This window comes from Octodon degus, unplaced genomic scaffold (genome assembly GCF_000260255.1).
Source record: "Octodon degus isolate 3935 unplaced genomic scaffold, OctDeg1.0 scaffold00194, whole genome shotgun sequence".
NCBI lineage: Eukaryota > Metazoa > Chordata > Mammalia > Rodentia > Octodontidae > Octodon > Octodon degus.
The window spans coordinates 991,059-1,005,788 of NW_004524770.1; the positions used below are offsets into that span (position 1 = coordinate 991,059).

A 14,730-nucleotide genomic window follows, 5' to 3' on the forward strand; every position below is an offset into this window, starting at 1 on the left:
TCTCTCTCTCTCTCTCTCTCTCTCTCTCTCTCTCTCTCTCTCTCTCTCTCTCTTTCTCTCTCTCAAAAATCATGGGCCCATGTCAGTACTCCTCCCATCCCTGGACACCCTGATGCCCTCATGGGATGCCCTCCTCACAGTGATGGCCAACGGACCGATGGACATTTCTTTCACCATTACCCCCCACTCCCCGAGAATGACAACCCTCCTAGGGGCCGTGACCTATCTTTGGCCTCTGGCTCACCTCCAGTTTGGTCACTACAGTAAATATTCCTTCCCAAATCCTTACAAGGAGCAGGGCACAGGGCAGCAGAAATGACCCCTGAATAGCCTGGGCTCTGCAGCATCCTCCTGCCCCTGACGACAGTGGACAGGCTGGAGCCCACATGTGAGGGATGGAGCCGCCCACTCTGACAGAACTTCCGCCACAATGCGGACAGATGCTGAGGGGTGTTTGCAGCCAAGACCAGGGCAGAAGGAAATCAGGCAACAGTTATCAGTTCAGCGCAAGGATGCCAAGCCCAAGGATGCCAAGCCCAAGGTGGGGACCAGACCTCCCCTGCCCTCATGGACCTTTCTCAGAAGACAACGCACAAAAGGCCAGTGGCTAGAGGAACAAACGTTCAGTATCGCTGCGCCCCAGGGAAAGGTAAGTCGATCACAGGGAGACCCGCCCACCCCTTGAGAGCAGCTATCAGCAAAAAGCAAACAGCAACCAGTGCTGGTGGAGAAAGGGGCAGTCCTACAGGGCTGGTGGGAGGGTCACCCTGGAAACAGGACGGGGACCTCGCAGACTTGGAAGAGAATGATCCTGAGGCGTGGCAACCCCGCTGCCAGGTACGCGTCCAGTGGACATGGCATCTGTGTCTGGCGCCCACAGCCAAGACGTGGCATCAGCCTGAGGGCCATTAGCCAAGGAATGGCAGAGAAAACGTGGCACACGTCCACAGCAGGCCACAACCTGGCCCGGGGGAGGAAGCGCTATCACCTGAGCAGCTCAGCGACCTGCGGCTCATTCCATTGAGTCCAAGTGGGAGGCACAGAGTCACGAGCCACGTGAGCCCACTCATGGGTGGAGCTGAAGAGGTCACTCTCCCAGAAGGAGAGTGAGCAGTGGCGTCCCCAGGGGCTAGGGACAGAGGGCGAGGAAGGAGGGGCAGGCTGGCCGGGCTTTAAGGACAGCGACTGGAGCAAAAGGCTCTGCGGCGCTACTGCGCAGCAGGGTGACACAGGTAAGGCCCACTCCCTCCACGCCAGAGGCCAAGAAGGGATCCTGCGTTCCTTGTAGCAAAATGATAAGAGCTGGAGGAGACGGGTATGTTCACCCTGATTTAAGTGCTTCCTAGCACGTATTGTACTGTGGGATCGAGACACTTGTGGTAGGTACAGCTCATAGGTTTTTATGTATCAATTTAAATTAAATTTAGACTTTAAAACAGTGAGATAATTTTTTTTAGAAAGGAACAGATCAACCCTAACAGCCTTCCATAAACCCAAGCCCAGCAACAGGAAGAAGCTTTAGTTAACAGTTGGATAGACACAAGCTCCTTCTCCTGAGGTGGGGGTGTGCTCTCCGTGTACCTCCTGCCCCGGTCACAGCAGCTCCACGTCCCTTGCCCAACCAGCAGCCTCTCTGCCAGAGTCCCAGTCTCCCCAGCTTGGAGGCACATGGGGGGACAGGGGCCCCGTGAGACCTCCAGGCACCTCCTCTCTGCCTGCATGAGGGGTGGGCCTGTACCACAGATGCCAGGTCGCTCCTGCGTCTGCGTACAGCCTGAGGCCCTGCAAGGCCACGACACTCGTTTTCATTTTGTGGCCTTGTCTCGGTCCTTGGAGTCTGGAAGGCAAGTCCTGGTTCTCACTGTGAGGTGTGCGTGTGCACTCAGGCCAGCTTTACATCTGACCATCAGGTCAACGGAAAGGAGGCGGCCACACGCCAGGGGCCCCGGCGCTCCCACGGCCCCTAGAGAGCAGTCACAGTGAGCCTGGGACGGTGGCCGCGTGGCCCAGTGGCACAGAGAGCAAACCGGGCAAGGCAGACGAAGGGCCACACAGGGTGCTGGCGGCATGGCCGAGCCCAGACATGGGGGAAGACCTACGTGAGACTGCAGAAACTACCACGGGTGGCTCATTCTGCGCCTGTGAGAGTTCGTGCATCTGTAACTAAGAGTCCCAGAGACGGTGGGCTGAGCCAGTCTGCGACTTGCTGAATGAAGTCAAGGGCCTCGGGGCTCTAGGAGCCCCAGGAGTGTGGCCAGGCTCTCCCACCCTCCCCTGCCCACCTGGCCCTGGATGGCCACCTGCAGTCCCATGCCTCATCACCTGGCCCGCCGTGTCAGTTGAGCATCCTTGAAGAGCGTGAAGGTTGGGGTCAGACCCCAAGCCGAGGGCTCCATGGCCACACCGCGAATGGAGGCGTACTCCTTCTGCACCAGGCCGAAGGCTACCATCAGGTCAAACCCTGGCAGGACAGGAAAGGCGACCAGAGACAACTGGACCATGTAGGGGAAGAAGGGGCTGGCAAAGGGGCAGCCTGGGCTGGGGGTGTTGGCAAATGGTAGCTGCGGCCCCAAAGCCCTGAGAACCCAGCCCTGCCCGGGCCATAACGAGCCCCTGCCCCTTGGCCCCTTCCTGACACTGAAGAAACTGCTTTGACAAATGGCCCCACTGGGGAGGCCCAGGGAGGGAGCCCGGGCAGCCGGTCCCAGCCCCTGGCCCTTGCCCCAGGCAAGCAGACCCTGTACCTCAGCTCCAAGCCTGTGCTCCTCCCTGAGGAGCTGGCGCCACTCGCCTGGCCTGAGGATCCTCCGTGGCCTGACCCTACCCTGCACCCTCCACGCTGTCCATGCTGGGTAGAGCCCCTGAGCGGACCCCCTGCCCTCTCTGAGGAGGGCTGAGCTCTCACGAAGCTCGAACAAGACTCCCCAACCTCAGGGACGCGCACCTCAGCACCTGGTCAGCAGTGAGCCTCCCGGGGCCGGAAGGACAGGGCCTACCTAGCTCTGCCTCGCCCTGTACGTCAGGCAGGTAACCTTGGACGAGCCTCAGCTCCCCAGTGCAGAATGCAGCCACTCTGCCTGTCTCGTGGGGCCACCAGAGAAGCTACAGGACTCACCCTAGCATGTGTGCTGCATTAGGTCCCTGCTCGCAGCTCCCTTAGTCCTTGTATCCCAGGAAGAGCCCCGAAGGAGCAAGCAGCAGGGGACAGAACGTGGCTGGCCCAGGGCCCAGGACCTACCTGGAAGGGAGCCGTTCCAGTGAAGGGCCGGGAAGGCTGCCGCAAGAGACAGAGGCCACGCGCGCCACGAGCTCAGCAGCCACCAGAGGAGGCTGTGTCGTGGACAGCGCCGTTCCTCCTGCGTGCACACAGCTCAGCCTATGCCACCTCTGTGCCTGTGCACAAGGCCTATGGTGCCCACCACCCTCAGAAAGAGACAGGAACAGCTGGCTCATCTGGGCCCAGGGCCAGCTTCTCCTGAGGCGCTGACCTCCCAGACAGCAAGGTGGGCGATGCCTGGGCACGTGGAGGGGGCTGGGCACAGGGGCATGTGCAGTGGCCAGACCTACAGAATGTGCAAGTTGTGGCTGGAACTGCCACCCACGCTGACAGCTGTCCACTCTGAGAGCCCTGTTCACCTGGGCAACATGGGCCTAGGGTGCCAGAAGGAAGCGAGGAGGGGGACTCAGGCCTCTGAGGGTTGGCACCGAGGGGCTGGAGGCTGCTTGGCTGAGAGAAACAGTGGGAGAACTGACAGACCCACTGGACCCCGGCCCAGAGAGTACCTAGGGCCAAGGGAGACTCACCCAGGCACTGGCAGCCCCAACAGTAGGCAGCCCAACTCCAGCATGTCCCACCTCTGTGCAGGGCCCATGCCCAAGGCTGTGCTCAGGCTCTGGCTTCCCCTTGGAAGTTAGGGGTGCATCGGCAGGGCACAGGTTGGGGCACCTTCAGGGAGGTTCTGTCTGGGGTGCCATGGTCCCCTGCCTGAGCTTGGCTGGCACACAAGACTGGGAAGGCGTCACAGAAAAGCCCTCACCTCCTCCTACCACCTACTGCCGCTCTGGTATGTGTACAGTGGCCAGGCAGTGACTGCGGGTGCAGATGAGCCCCATACTCCACCCCAGGGTCCCTCCGTGCCCTGGAGGCGCCATGGGCCCAGCTGGGTCTGGCTGGGCCTGTTGCATGGCTGCTCGGGTCTTGGTGTCCACTCACCTGTTCGGCCTGTGGCAGACACTGCCTCACTCTCCGTAGCTCCATAGACAGCTGAGACCAGGACCCGGTACTTGGTGGTAGCCAGCAGATCGGGGAGTATGGCATGATTCCTGGGGCCTGGCACAGAGACCTGGGGAGCCAGGATTTCCTGAGCGGCCATTTGGGGTGACGCTGGGCTCCCGAGTCGCTCCACATAGAGGAGCGGCAGCCTCAGCAGACAGGGTGGCTGCATGTCGCCCAGCAGCCCTGCACCCGCAGGTCCCTGTAGGCAGCAGCCTTCAGCTCCTCAGACTCACTGATTTCTCAGGTCCCGAGCCTGAGGCTGGCGCGTAGGCGAGCCGGTAGTGGAGCACGTGGCCACTTGGGGGTGTCCAGCTGACTTGCAGACTGTTGGGGGTCTCTGAGGACAGGGCCAGGCCCGATGGGGGACTCCTGCTCGCTGCAGCTGGACAACAACACAAGTGGTATGGGACTCTGGGCTGGATAAAGGGGACCTGGGGGCCAGGGGACAAGGCAAGCAGCCTGCACCGCGCTCTGTGCCCCATCCCACCAGAGGCTGCATCATGCCCCGTGCCTGCCTACTGCTGTACTGTGCCCTACCAAGACCCCACGAGGCTCCTGCAGGCCTTCATGCCCAAACTGCCCCTGCCTGGAGCCTGGGTCACCCATGCCACGTCATCTGGACCCCAGGTGACCTCTCAGGAGACCCTGAGATTGAGGGGTCTGTCTGCCAGTGGTTCTGGGAATCTCAGTTCTTCCACCTGTGGAGCTGGGTCAATCTGGGGTCCCTTTGGGCTGCTCCTGCACCCAGCTCTGCCGGGTGGAGGAGGCGGTACCTACACGGAGAGTAGCACAGAGACACCGGCTTGCTGCGGGCCCCGTCCCTGAAGTAGGCCAGGACCGTGATTTCATACTCCGCGTGCCTCCCCAGCCCGGACAGGACAGCAGTGCTGAGTGCCAGGGACCGAGATCTGAAAGAGCAGGCTCTGGGTCTGCCGGCCCAGTGGCCTTGGTGGAGACCTGCTCCCGGGCATGGGCAGGCGGGCGACCCGAGCCCCCTGGGGCAGGCACACGGGACCAGGGTCTGGAGGGCCCTCCCTGAGGCCCCGCCCACCCTCGGCCCACCCACACCTCGCAGGCCTTTCCCTCTCCCAGGGGTGTCCACTTGATCTGGTAGACAAGCACGCCAGACGGGGCTGCGGCCACCCACGTCAGCCTGACTGAGTCCCCTGGCAGCTCTGTCACAGACAGCTGGCTCGGGCTGGGTGCTTGCTCTGGAAGACAGAGGCGGGAGGCAGAGCTCAGGGCACCAGCTCTGAGACAAGCAGCCCCGGGCCCTGCCTCACCACACCCCTCCTTCCAGCACTTGTCCCCACCTGGCTCAGCTGTGGCCCAGGGCAGATGCCACCACAGCGCCATGGGGCAGCGGGCGCAGCCCACCCGAGCCCACCCCTGCCCTCTGCCCACTCACTGGTGGTCACATGGCCAGTCAGTGTGGAAGATCCGCCTCCGAGGTGGAGGGAGGTGACACAGACAGTGTATGTGGTGGAGGAGGACAGTGGGCCCAGGGTGGCAGAGGAGGCGTTCCCAGGGGCCTCCTTCTGTGGGGCAGGGATACAGACAGACACGTTAGGCCAGGAGCAGACCCAGGCCCAGGACCCGCAGCCAGGACCCCACAGCCCCCAAAACAGGAAATGGGGTTGGCCACGAGAGCCCAGGCAGCCCACGGGGCGCATCCTTCCCTGCACCCCAGCCGGCCCTCTGCCGGCTTGGCCTCCATGTGAGTGGTGCACCTCGCCATGGCTGTTCTCTGTGACTGCGTGATCCTTTGCCTCAGTCTCACCCCCACTCCCAGCACCAAGCATCCTGGGTGGGGATGAGGTTGACCCTGTGCTCCCCCTGGAAGAGGGAGCTCTGGGTCTGCCAGCCCATGTGGCCTTGGTGAAGACCTGCTCCCAGGAGTGGGCAGGCGGGCGACCCGAGCCCTCTGGGGCAGGCACACAGGACCAGGGTCTGGAGGGTCCTCCCTGAGGCCCCGCCCACCCTTCTGCCCTTCTGGAGGGACTGGGTAGACAGGGCCTGAATGTGGGAGCACGAGGGATGCCCAGGAGGGCATGTCAGGCACTGACTGAAGCACTAGGCTCCTCTGGCCTGTGAGACATTGAGTCCGGGGTCTCCTGGAGCATGTGGGCCCAGGCAGGCCCGCTCTCACCTTTCCCGAGTGGCCACCATCGCTGGACACGTAGCTGACCCTGACCAGGTGTGTGCGTCGTGGGGTGCCTTCCCAGATCACCCGGGCCGAGTCATGGCTCACGTCCAAGAAGCGCAGGTGTCTTGGGGTGGCCAGGGCTGCTGCAGAGCAGAGTAAGGCCTTGGGGCTGATGCATCCTGCTCCCCGTGCCTGGGGCACAGCCGGGATGGAAGGGTGTGGGGTTCTCAGCTGTGGAAGGCTCGGGGACTGCGCCACACGGGCAGGTGCCAGGCAGTACTCACGGGTTCTGGCACGGATGCCCTGGGCCTCACTGGCCTCTGGCCCTCTCAGGCTTTGTACCGAGACCTCATAGCTCCTGCCAGGCTCCAGGCCGTCCAGCAGCACCTCCGACTGCCCCACCTGCACCTGGAGGGACGGGGCATCACAGCTGGCTCTGCTCCTCCCTCACCTGCCTCCTCCCTTGTACCCCGTCCCAGGCCACGTACCTCTCTCCCCTCCTCTTCACCCTTGGGGAAGGCTGGCAAGCACCGTACCAGGTACTGGGTGGCCCCAGCTGAGGGCTGCCAGGTGAGGTGGAGGGTCCTGGGTGTCACTGCAGCCAGGGTCAGTGCCCGAGGTGGAGAGAGGGGCGCTAGGGAGAAGCAACCATTGGGGCCACTTGGAGAACACAGCACACCGAGGCCACACCCACAGGAGGTGGCCCCTGCTCAAGCTTCCCAAGGACTTCCTGGCATCTCAGCACCCGCATGGTGCCCCCCAGGAGAGGCCAGTGGAAGGCTGTGCCTGCCTGTGGGAGGACAGATGCTGAGTCACTTTCCTGAACTCCACAGGAGCCCTGTTCTGATCCTCAGTGCTGGCAGAGCCAGGGCGCCCCACATGTCTACTGTGGCCATCTGTCAAGGGTGGGGGGACACAGCCCCAAGGTGTTAAAAGAGCCCGCAAGAGCCATGTGGTGCTTTTGCTACACTGGTGGACACAGAGGGAAGAGCAGAGCAGGGGTGGGCAAGGGACCGGGTGGGCAAGGGGCTGAGCGCTTCCTGGGGGTGAGGGGTGCACGTCCTCTTGGAGATGGGAAACAGAGCAGCACTGGCTGCTGCAAGGTGTGGGCTGAGTGGTGGGGGTATATTCACAAAACCAGGGAAAGGGGGCTTGCAGCATGACCTTGGCCACATGCCATGGGCCAAGGGAATGAGCTGTGGTCAGAAGAGGACACCAGGATCAGAAAGGGTGGGGACTGAGTGCAGCCTAGCCTGCCCACTGCTGGTGCCAGAGCCTGGGAGGCAGGGGCCACTAGCACCCACTCACCTGTGGTCGCCAGGCCCTGCAGCCCCTCACTGACCCCGCCCACATGGACAGGCAGCACAGACACCAGGTACTCAGTGCTGGAGGTCAGGTTCTGCAGCTCTGCAGACACAGCAGATCCCTCTACCACCACCTGAAACAGCACCCCCAAAGTGGGCAGGGTGTGGTGAATGGGCCCGGGCGCAGAGCTGGAATGGTGCTGCCTGAGTGCAGGCTTGGGGAATGGGGGTCTATGCACACCCAGCGGGTCCCCACCACTGAGCAGAGGCGCACTGGCCGAGATGCAGGCAGGAGAGACAGTCAACAAGTCCTAGCTGGCCTGGCACAGTGGTTACCTGTCCTGTGGAAGCCACCTCCAGGACACTCCCTACTCTGCCTTGTGGCGCCACACGTGCCCTGCCTGTCTCTGCCCCCAGCTGTCCTTTCTTTTTTTTTTTTTTATTTTTTTTTCAAAGTTTTATTGACAAAGAGATAGCAATGAGACAGTTTCAAATCAAATCGGAAGGACAGTTTCAACAAATAATACACTGCATATATTCTTCTTAGTGTCAGCTGTCCTTTCTCAGGGTGACCTGGTCATGTGGGCCTATGATTCTACTACTTGGCAACAGCGAGCCTCTCCCAGGTGTAGCTGGCCAAGTCTGTGGAGCTGCCCTGCCTCTGTGTGGGTGACCCAGCAGGGACCCCCGAGCCAGGGAAGCTGATGCCACTCACCTCCTGGTGGGCACCACCCCTGGAAAGTCGCCACGTGATGAGGTACTTGAGGGGCTGCTGAGGAGCTGGGGTCCATGACAGGTGAATACTGGAAGAAGTGACCTGGCTCAGCACCAGGCTGCTGGGTGCAGGGAAGGTGTCCACGGTTGGTGCAGCTGGGGCTGGGGTGGCTGCAGGTAGAAGGCAGTGGTCTGGGCCCCAGCACCCTCCTGCTTCGGCCTGCAGTCCCTCCTGGTAAACCACCCAGGAACCACGTCCTCCCTGCCCCTCTGCCCCAAGTGCCGGGCAGGCCCAGCAGTGTCCCTGCCCCCTCACCAGGGACCCTGCTCAGGCTCCAGCCCTGGATCTTCTGGCAGATGAGGCGGCTGAGCAGGCCAGCCAGAGTGGCCAGCTGCGGGAAGTCCAGGACACTGTGGACCGTGATGTCCTGTGGCTGGGAGGCCAGGAGCTTCAGCTCAGCCTCGTCAGCGTTCTTCACACCTACCGGGTAGAGAGCATAGACTTGCAACCAGCCCTCCCTGTACCCTCATCCTGCTTGCAAATGGGGTTGGGTGAGGCTGCCAGAGCCACAGGGAGCCTGTGAGAGCGGGGCTAGGGCCCAGGGCGGCCAGCGTGCTGGAGCTGCAATAGAACAGGCCAAGCCAGTCTGGGGTCGAGCGCTTGAGAGGGCAGGCACTTGGGAGATGCCGGGACAACCTGAAATCTAGATTTCCTCTTGTGGGGCAGAACTGACGCCTGGCCAGTGGTGCATGTGTGACCAAGGCCTGGGGCGAGAGTCGCCAGGCACAGGAGACAAAGGGACAGTGGCCAGGCAACATCCTGCTCTAGGGCCACCAGAGAAGCTAGGCAAGGACTAGGCAATGACACCAAAATCTGACACATCTGGCAAGGAGCAGGCTCAGGGGTGCCTTTCCTGGCAGGGGCTGACTCTCCAGGCGCTGCCAACATAGAAGCTGAGGCTCAGAGGACAAGCACAGCCCATTCTCCAGTGAGGTGAATCCAAGGCGCAAACTCTTACCTGCAATCCAGAGCCCACCAGTCACAAATACCAACCCAGAGCCCAGGGCCCATGCAAGGCTCACCTACAGTGAAGACCTCGATGCCCAGACCCTTGAGGGTGCACGCAGCTGTGTGCACATCATCCTGGGACTTGCCGTCTGTCACCAGGACCACCAGATGTGCTGCCTCTGGACGGAGCCCTGCTGCGGGCTTCAGGTTCTGTCCCAGCACGTGGCTCAGGGCCAGGCCTTGGGAGCAGTGGAAACCAAGTGACAGGCAGCACCCAGCACTTCTGCCTCCAGGGCCCTCTCAGCAGCAGCTGCCCCCAGTGCTCAGCTTGTGGGAGGGTTCTCTGTTCATTTCCCAAAAGAGCTGGCCTGCCAGACTGGGAGCACTGGGGGCTAGGCTGCTCTTCCACTCTCAGAGGGTACCTGTGGCCCGGCAAGACCACACCCAGCCCCCTGGGGGACACCTCTGGGCAGCCCTGCTGGGGGTGGGTTAGGCGTGCAGTTGGAGGAGCTACTTGCTTTCCACAAGAGCCTGGCAGAGGAGCATTTGCATGTGCAGGGTGGTTTTGCCCCCTGGAGCTATGGCTTGGGCTCAGCACCCACTGCCCCATGCAGGCATTCAGGTCCAGCGGGGCACCAGGAGGCTGAGCAGCAGGAAGGAGCGAGGCTTCTCAACAGCCAGACCCTTGAAGGCAGATGGACGCGAACCTGTGAATGTGTTTCCTCCCTTGTAGCGAAGGCTGCGCACAGCAGCCAGCACCTCTTCCCTGGTGTGGAAGGAGTTGAGGTCCCATTCGGTCTGGGGGTCTCCACTGTACTGCGTCAGGCCTGGGGAAGGGGCCAGGCCCTGGGCTCAGTTTCCAGGTGCGCCTCCCTGGAGCACGCCAGGGCCAGGACAATATCCTGGGAGCTGCCCTCAGCACACAGCTGCCAGCAGCAGCCTGGTCCACAGGGAGATGCAAGCTCGCAGGCCCAGGGCTTCCCAGGAAGAATCACCAGCACGGCCCACCAGTGCCCCCCTGGGAGCCGGCTGGGAGCCAGCTGTGCCCGTAGGCTGGGCTGGCAGTCCTAGCTGAAGCAGGGACGTCCATGAGTCAGCTGCGTGACCCACTCAGACCACACTAGGGCGGCAGGGATCTTCCTGTCTAGCCGGGTGATGAGCCAGGAGGCTGCTCCTGCCTCTTCTCTGCAGAAGGCTGTGGGGGGCTGGTACCCACCTACTTGGACCTGATCCGGCCCAATTTCAAAGGGTGAGATGACACTGGCCAGAAAGTCTTTGACCAGCTGGAAGTGGCTGTGGCCGATGCTCCGGGACCTGTCCACCAGGAAGATCATGTCGGTGGGCACAGGGGGTGTGCAGTGGAACGGGGTGCCAGCTAGGCAGGAAAGAAGGTGGGGCAGGTGAGTCCTCTGAGCCATCTGGGTCTGGTCACAGCCCCCAAAGGGCCATCTCACGGGGCGTGGTAGGTGCACTCTGCTCATTGGTGGACAGAGGCCCTGGGCACACTGGGGCTCCCCAGTCTTAGAAAATCCCATATGGACTCTGGTCAACAGGTCAGCTTCTCTGAGCATTCCCAAGGGGGTGATGCCAGCCTTGGCTCTCGGGGCTGCCTGTGCCCTTGGCAGCTGCCTCCTGGGTCTGCATGCCCCCGGTGGCACAGTGCTGCCTCCCGGCTAAGCAGTCTCCAGCCCAGGCCCAGCTGTCCCATGGGCAGGGGTCAGTGCCAAGGTGACTCTAGACAGATCCACTTGAGATGAGGAAGGGCTGGGAGCTGCCTACCAGCGTCTCGCTGCAGCCTCACTATCCTGATGGTCCCAGAGCTGTTTGGAGACAAAGCACTGCTACCCAGGTGGCACCCCAAACACCCCGAAATCTGTGCACACACCGCTCCTGGCAGGCTGAGCCCCAGAGCCAGACTCTGGAGCATGGACAGTGCTGTGACAGCAGCCCAGGCTCAGGCAACCGCCCCTGCCCCAGAGGAAGAGGCTCAGCGTACCCTTTAGGCCTCCTGAGAGGGGTGGTACCCTGGCCAAGGACAGAAGCATCTACCTTTGGCTCCAGTCTGGTGGGAAAGGGGGCATCTCCTCTGGGGACCCCGATCTGACCAAGAGGTAAATCTTAGAGAACAGAGCTGCCCCCTTACCTGGTTCCTCTCTTTTTCCAGCAGGAGCCTCAGTGTGGCTCTGTCTTGTTGGGTCTGCGGTCAGCTGAATGGGGTCCCGTACCTCAGGACCCCTGGGCTGCCCCTGATCTGTGCTGGGCACTCCTGAGAGGGGAGAGGGGGTCACAGCCTCTACTTCTCACCTTTCACACCCGGGATGGGACTCCCGAGGGTGTCAGAAGCAACATGGCTTCAGGGCCTGGATTCAGGGAACCTGGCCAGCCTGCAAGCCTCAACTAAAGCTGCAGAACATGCAATCAACTGTGAGGTGGGACTTCCTGGCTCCAGGGGCAGCGGCACCCAAGGCTCAGGGCACCCCCTCCACTCCCCACTGCTTACTCTCTGCCCACTCCAATCTACCAAGAGTGGGTGGCTCTTGGCTTGGGACAAAGGTGACTCTGTGCTCAGGGGTCTTCTTGGGGTCTGGGTCCACCACATGGGAGGGGGCTGGCTTCAGGGCTGCCCCTGGTGACCCCTGGCCACTCCTTCCCAAGGGGTTACTCTTCAGAGCCTCAACTGCAAAGAGAAGGCAGGGCTGTGAGTGCAAGGCCTGAGGACCTGGGCCCAATTCCTGCCCAGAGCTATGGCTGCAGGCTCCAGGGAGGACCCCCACCCCGGGAGGTGGGCAGGAAATGAGACCCTGAAGGTGTGCAAGCAGGGGACATGAACCTAGCCACTCTCGCCCACTCTGGGCTTGAGGAGAACCAAGGACTCACTCATGAACTCCCTCCGTGCCAGCAGGATGGGCCTGGAGCCAGTGAGCGTGAATATCTGCAAGGTGTAGCCCTTGGAGGGGCTCAGGCCCCCGACGGTGGCCTTGGGGGTCTTGGTGGTCAGCATCACTTCCTGCTCCGAGTCCCCTGGGGGGGCGAGTTGGGACTGCACTGGGCATGCATGCATGGCTGTGTGCATGTCTGCGTGTGTGTGGGGGCATGCATGCATGGCTGTGTGCATGCCTGCGTGTGGGGGGGGCATGCATGCATGGCTGTGTGCATGCCTGCGTGTGCGGGGGGTATCTCAGGCCTACCCGTTTCCTCCCCTTGAGGCCAGAGGAGAAAAAGGACAAGGAACTGATGGGCAGGACTTTCTGGAGGGGTCCATGGCAGGCACATTCTGCTCTTAGAAACCCCAGAGGCGTCGGCCATGTCCTGAGCACCCACAGTCCCTGCTCTGGGCTCCATCACCTAAAGACAGAGATGGCTTCCCGAGGACCCTGTCCTGTCTCAGAGGACAGGACCTGATCGAGCAAACCGAGCTCCATCTGGACTCTGTAAGGCTCCTCCTCTGGGCGCTCAAGTCCTGGAATGGGGAAGGAGCAGCCCACCCTGCAGGCTTGAGGGAAGTGGGCTCCGTCCTGTGCCAAGGAGGGGCAGGAGGGCCCTGTGTCTCAGGTGGCCATGGAGCAGGTGGCTCACACCCGGCCCCAGCCCCAGTACTGCATACACATGTATCATGATATTCACGACCTTGACATGCCTGCTTTACAGATGTGGAAATGGGGCATGAAGGCCTAGCCACGCAGCTACGCGGTGCGGAACCAGGACCGTGACCAGGTCTGCTCCACGCCTGACCTGAATGGTGAGTCACGTGGAGCACGGTGAAGAGGTGCCCAGGCCCAGAGCTGCTGCCCTGGCCAACCGGGCAGTGTTGCTTGTGGAGAGGGAGCTCTGGCCCGCTTTCCTTCCTGCCTTGCACCCTCCCATGTTATAACGCAGCATGGCACCCAGGGGCTGACACCAGGCTGTTGGACTCCCAGCCCCTAGAACCACGAGCTTCCACCATTTACAAAGTGCCACTCCCTGGCATCGTGTCACAGCAGCAGAAAACCGATTAGGACTTGAGCTACCTGCACAACTATGACACAAGGGACTTCTGAAATGTAGTGTAGGCAGAGCACCAGAGTGCGGGCAAGCATGTGAGTGCGGGCGCGACGTCTGGGTGCCGGCCTGACAGCCACCGCGGTGCTGCATGTTCATGATCCACTAGCACAGCCATTAAGAAAGGGTCAGAGAATGTATGACTGCAAGGCTGATGGAGCACACGGACTCCTCAGCCTGCACGTGCAGGCCAACCCTAACTTCACACAGAAGTTCAGCGGATGGAAGAGCCCTGCTGGGGCAGAGCAGCACAGCCGACACCACTGAGGGACTTGTCAGCACAGACACCAAAGCTGGCCATCGGGGTCTAACTGTGGTCTGCGGGGTGTGGGGGAGGGCAAGCAAGCCGAAGGGCTGCAAGATCCTGCTTCGGGAACAAGAATGTGGGTCTCGGGCAGGGAAGATGGCTCAGGAGAATAAGCACTTGCCTGGCAAGTGCAAGGGCATGAGTTCAATCACTGGTTCTGCTAAAAAAAAAAAAAAAAAAAGAACAAAGAAAAGAAAAAGAATGCTAAAAAAAAAAAAAAAAAAAAAAGTGAGTCTTTCCTTTCTTGTGTAAATAAAGATCAAGGGAAAGGGACAGAGAAAAAACAGATGCCAGTGAGAAATTACTTGAGACCCACGAAGCAAAGAAAGTGTGGACTCTTTTGGGATCCCAATTCAGACCCATCAGTTACCAAAGATATTTATCAAACAGCCAGAAAACGTAAACACAACTAAATATTTTATGACATTCTAAAATAACAAGCGAGGATGGTAAGGGTAGTGAGGTTGCTCCTGAGTCTTTTCTTTATATACAGAAATGGTTACAGACAGAATCAGAGAATGTTTGGGATTTGCCTTAAAATAATACACCATATGGCCTGGGGTGAGCAGAGAGACACGAGCACTGCTGGACATACGCCAGCAGCTGTTGGTGCTAATCTCTGCTAACCTTGGCCTCACTGCATGGCGCTGTCTCCTGAGTGTGTTTAAGTGCTTCCATAAAAGTCAGTTCAGCAGAAGGCATGAAAGGAGAAAACAAACATTTATAACAAGTAGAAAAAGGAAAACACCCCCCCCCCCCAAAAAAAAAAAAAAAAAAGGAAAACAAGCAGGAAGATTGCAGAATCAACATCAGGACAAAAATACTGCTAACATTAAGGGAAAAAATGTTTCACTTAAAAGACAAAGATTTTCACAATGGATGAAAGCAATTCCCAATCGGATGCTACTTAGAACAGAGAAAGGCTAAGAGCCTGAG

General features: G+C 60.5%; 1 protein-coding gene across 1 annotated transcript in view; it reads right to left on the reverse strand.

The window, feature by feature from the left end:
* Col20a1 (collagen type XX alpha 1 chain) overlaps positions 1–14,730 on the reverse strand; it is a 30,650-nt gene that overhangs the window by 9,697 nt on the left and 6,223 nt on the right. Inside the window, exons 3-21 of the mRNA XM_023704301.1 lie at positions 12,327–12,470; positions 11,950–12,126; positions 11,593–11,715; positions 10,666–10,824; positions 10,157–10,276; positions 9,524–9,688; positions 8,757–8,921; positions 8,442–8,611; positions 7,731–7,860; positions 6,911–7,056; positions 6,707–6,830; positions 6,426–6,565; positions 5,685–5,814; positions 5,343–5,487; positions 5,054–5,184; positions 4,510–4,658; positions 4,214–4,343; positions 3,239–3,277; positions 2,323–2,461 (exon numbers count right to left, since the gene is read on the reverse strand). Coding sequence (XP_023560069.1) covers positions 2,323–2,461; positions 3,239–3,277; positions 4,214–4,343; positions 4,510–4,658; positions 5,054–5,184; positions 5,343–5,487; positions 5,685–5,814; positions 6,426–6,565; positions 6,707–6,830; positions 6,911–7,056; positions 7,731–7,860; positions 8,442–8,611; positions 8,757–8,921; positions 9,524–9,688; positions 10,157–10,276; positions 10,666–10,824; positions 11,593–11,715; positions 11,950–12,126; positions 12,327–12,470 — 2,626 coding nt within the window. The remainder of the gene's footprint in view (positions 1–2,322; positions 2,462–3,238; positions 3,278–4,213; positions 4,344–4,509; positions 4,659–5,053; positions 5,185–5,342; positions 5,488–5,684; positions 5,815–6,425; positions 6,566–6,706; positions 6,831–6,910; positions 7,057–7,730; positions 7,861–8,441; positions 8,612–8,756; positions 8,922–9,523; positions 9,689–10,156; positions 10,277–10,665; positions 10,825–11,592; positions 11,716–11,949; positions 12,127–12,326; positions 12,471–14,730) is intronic.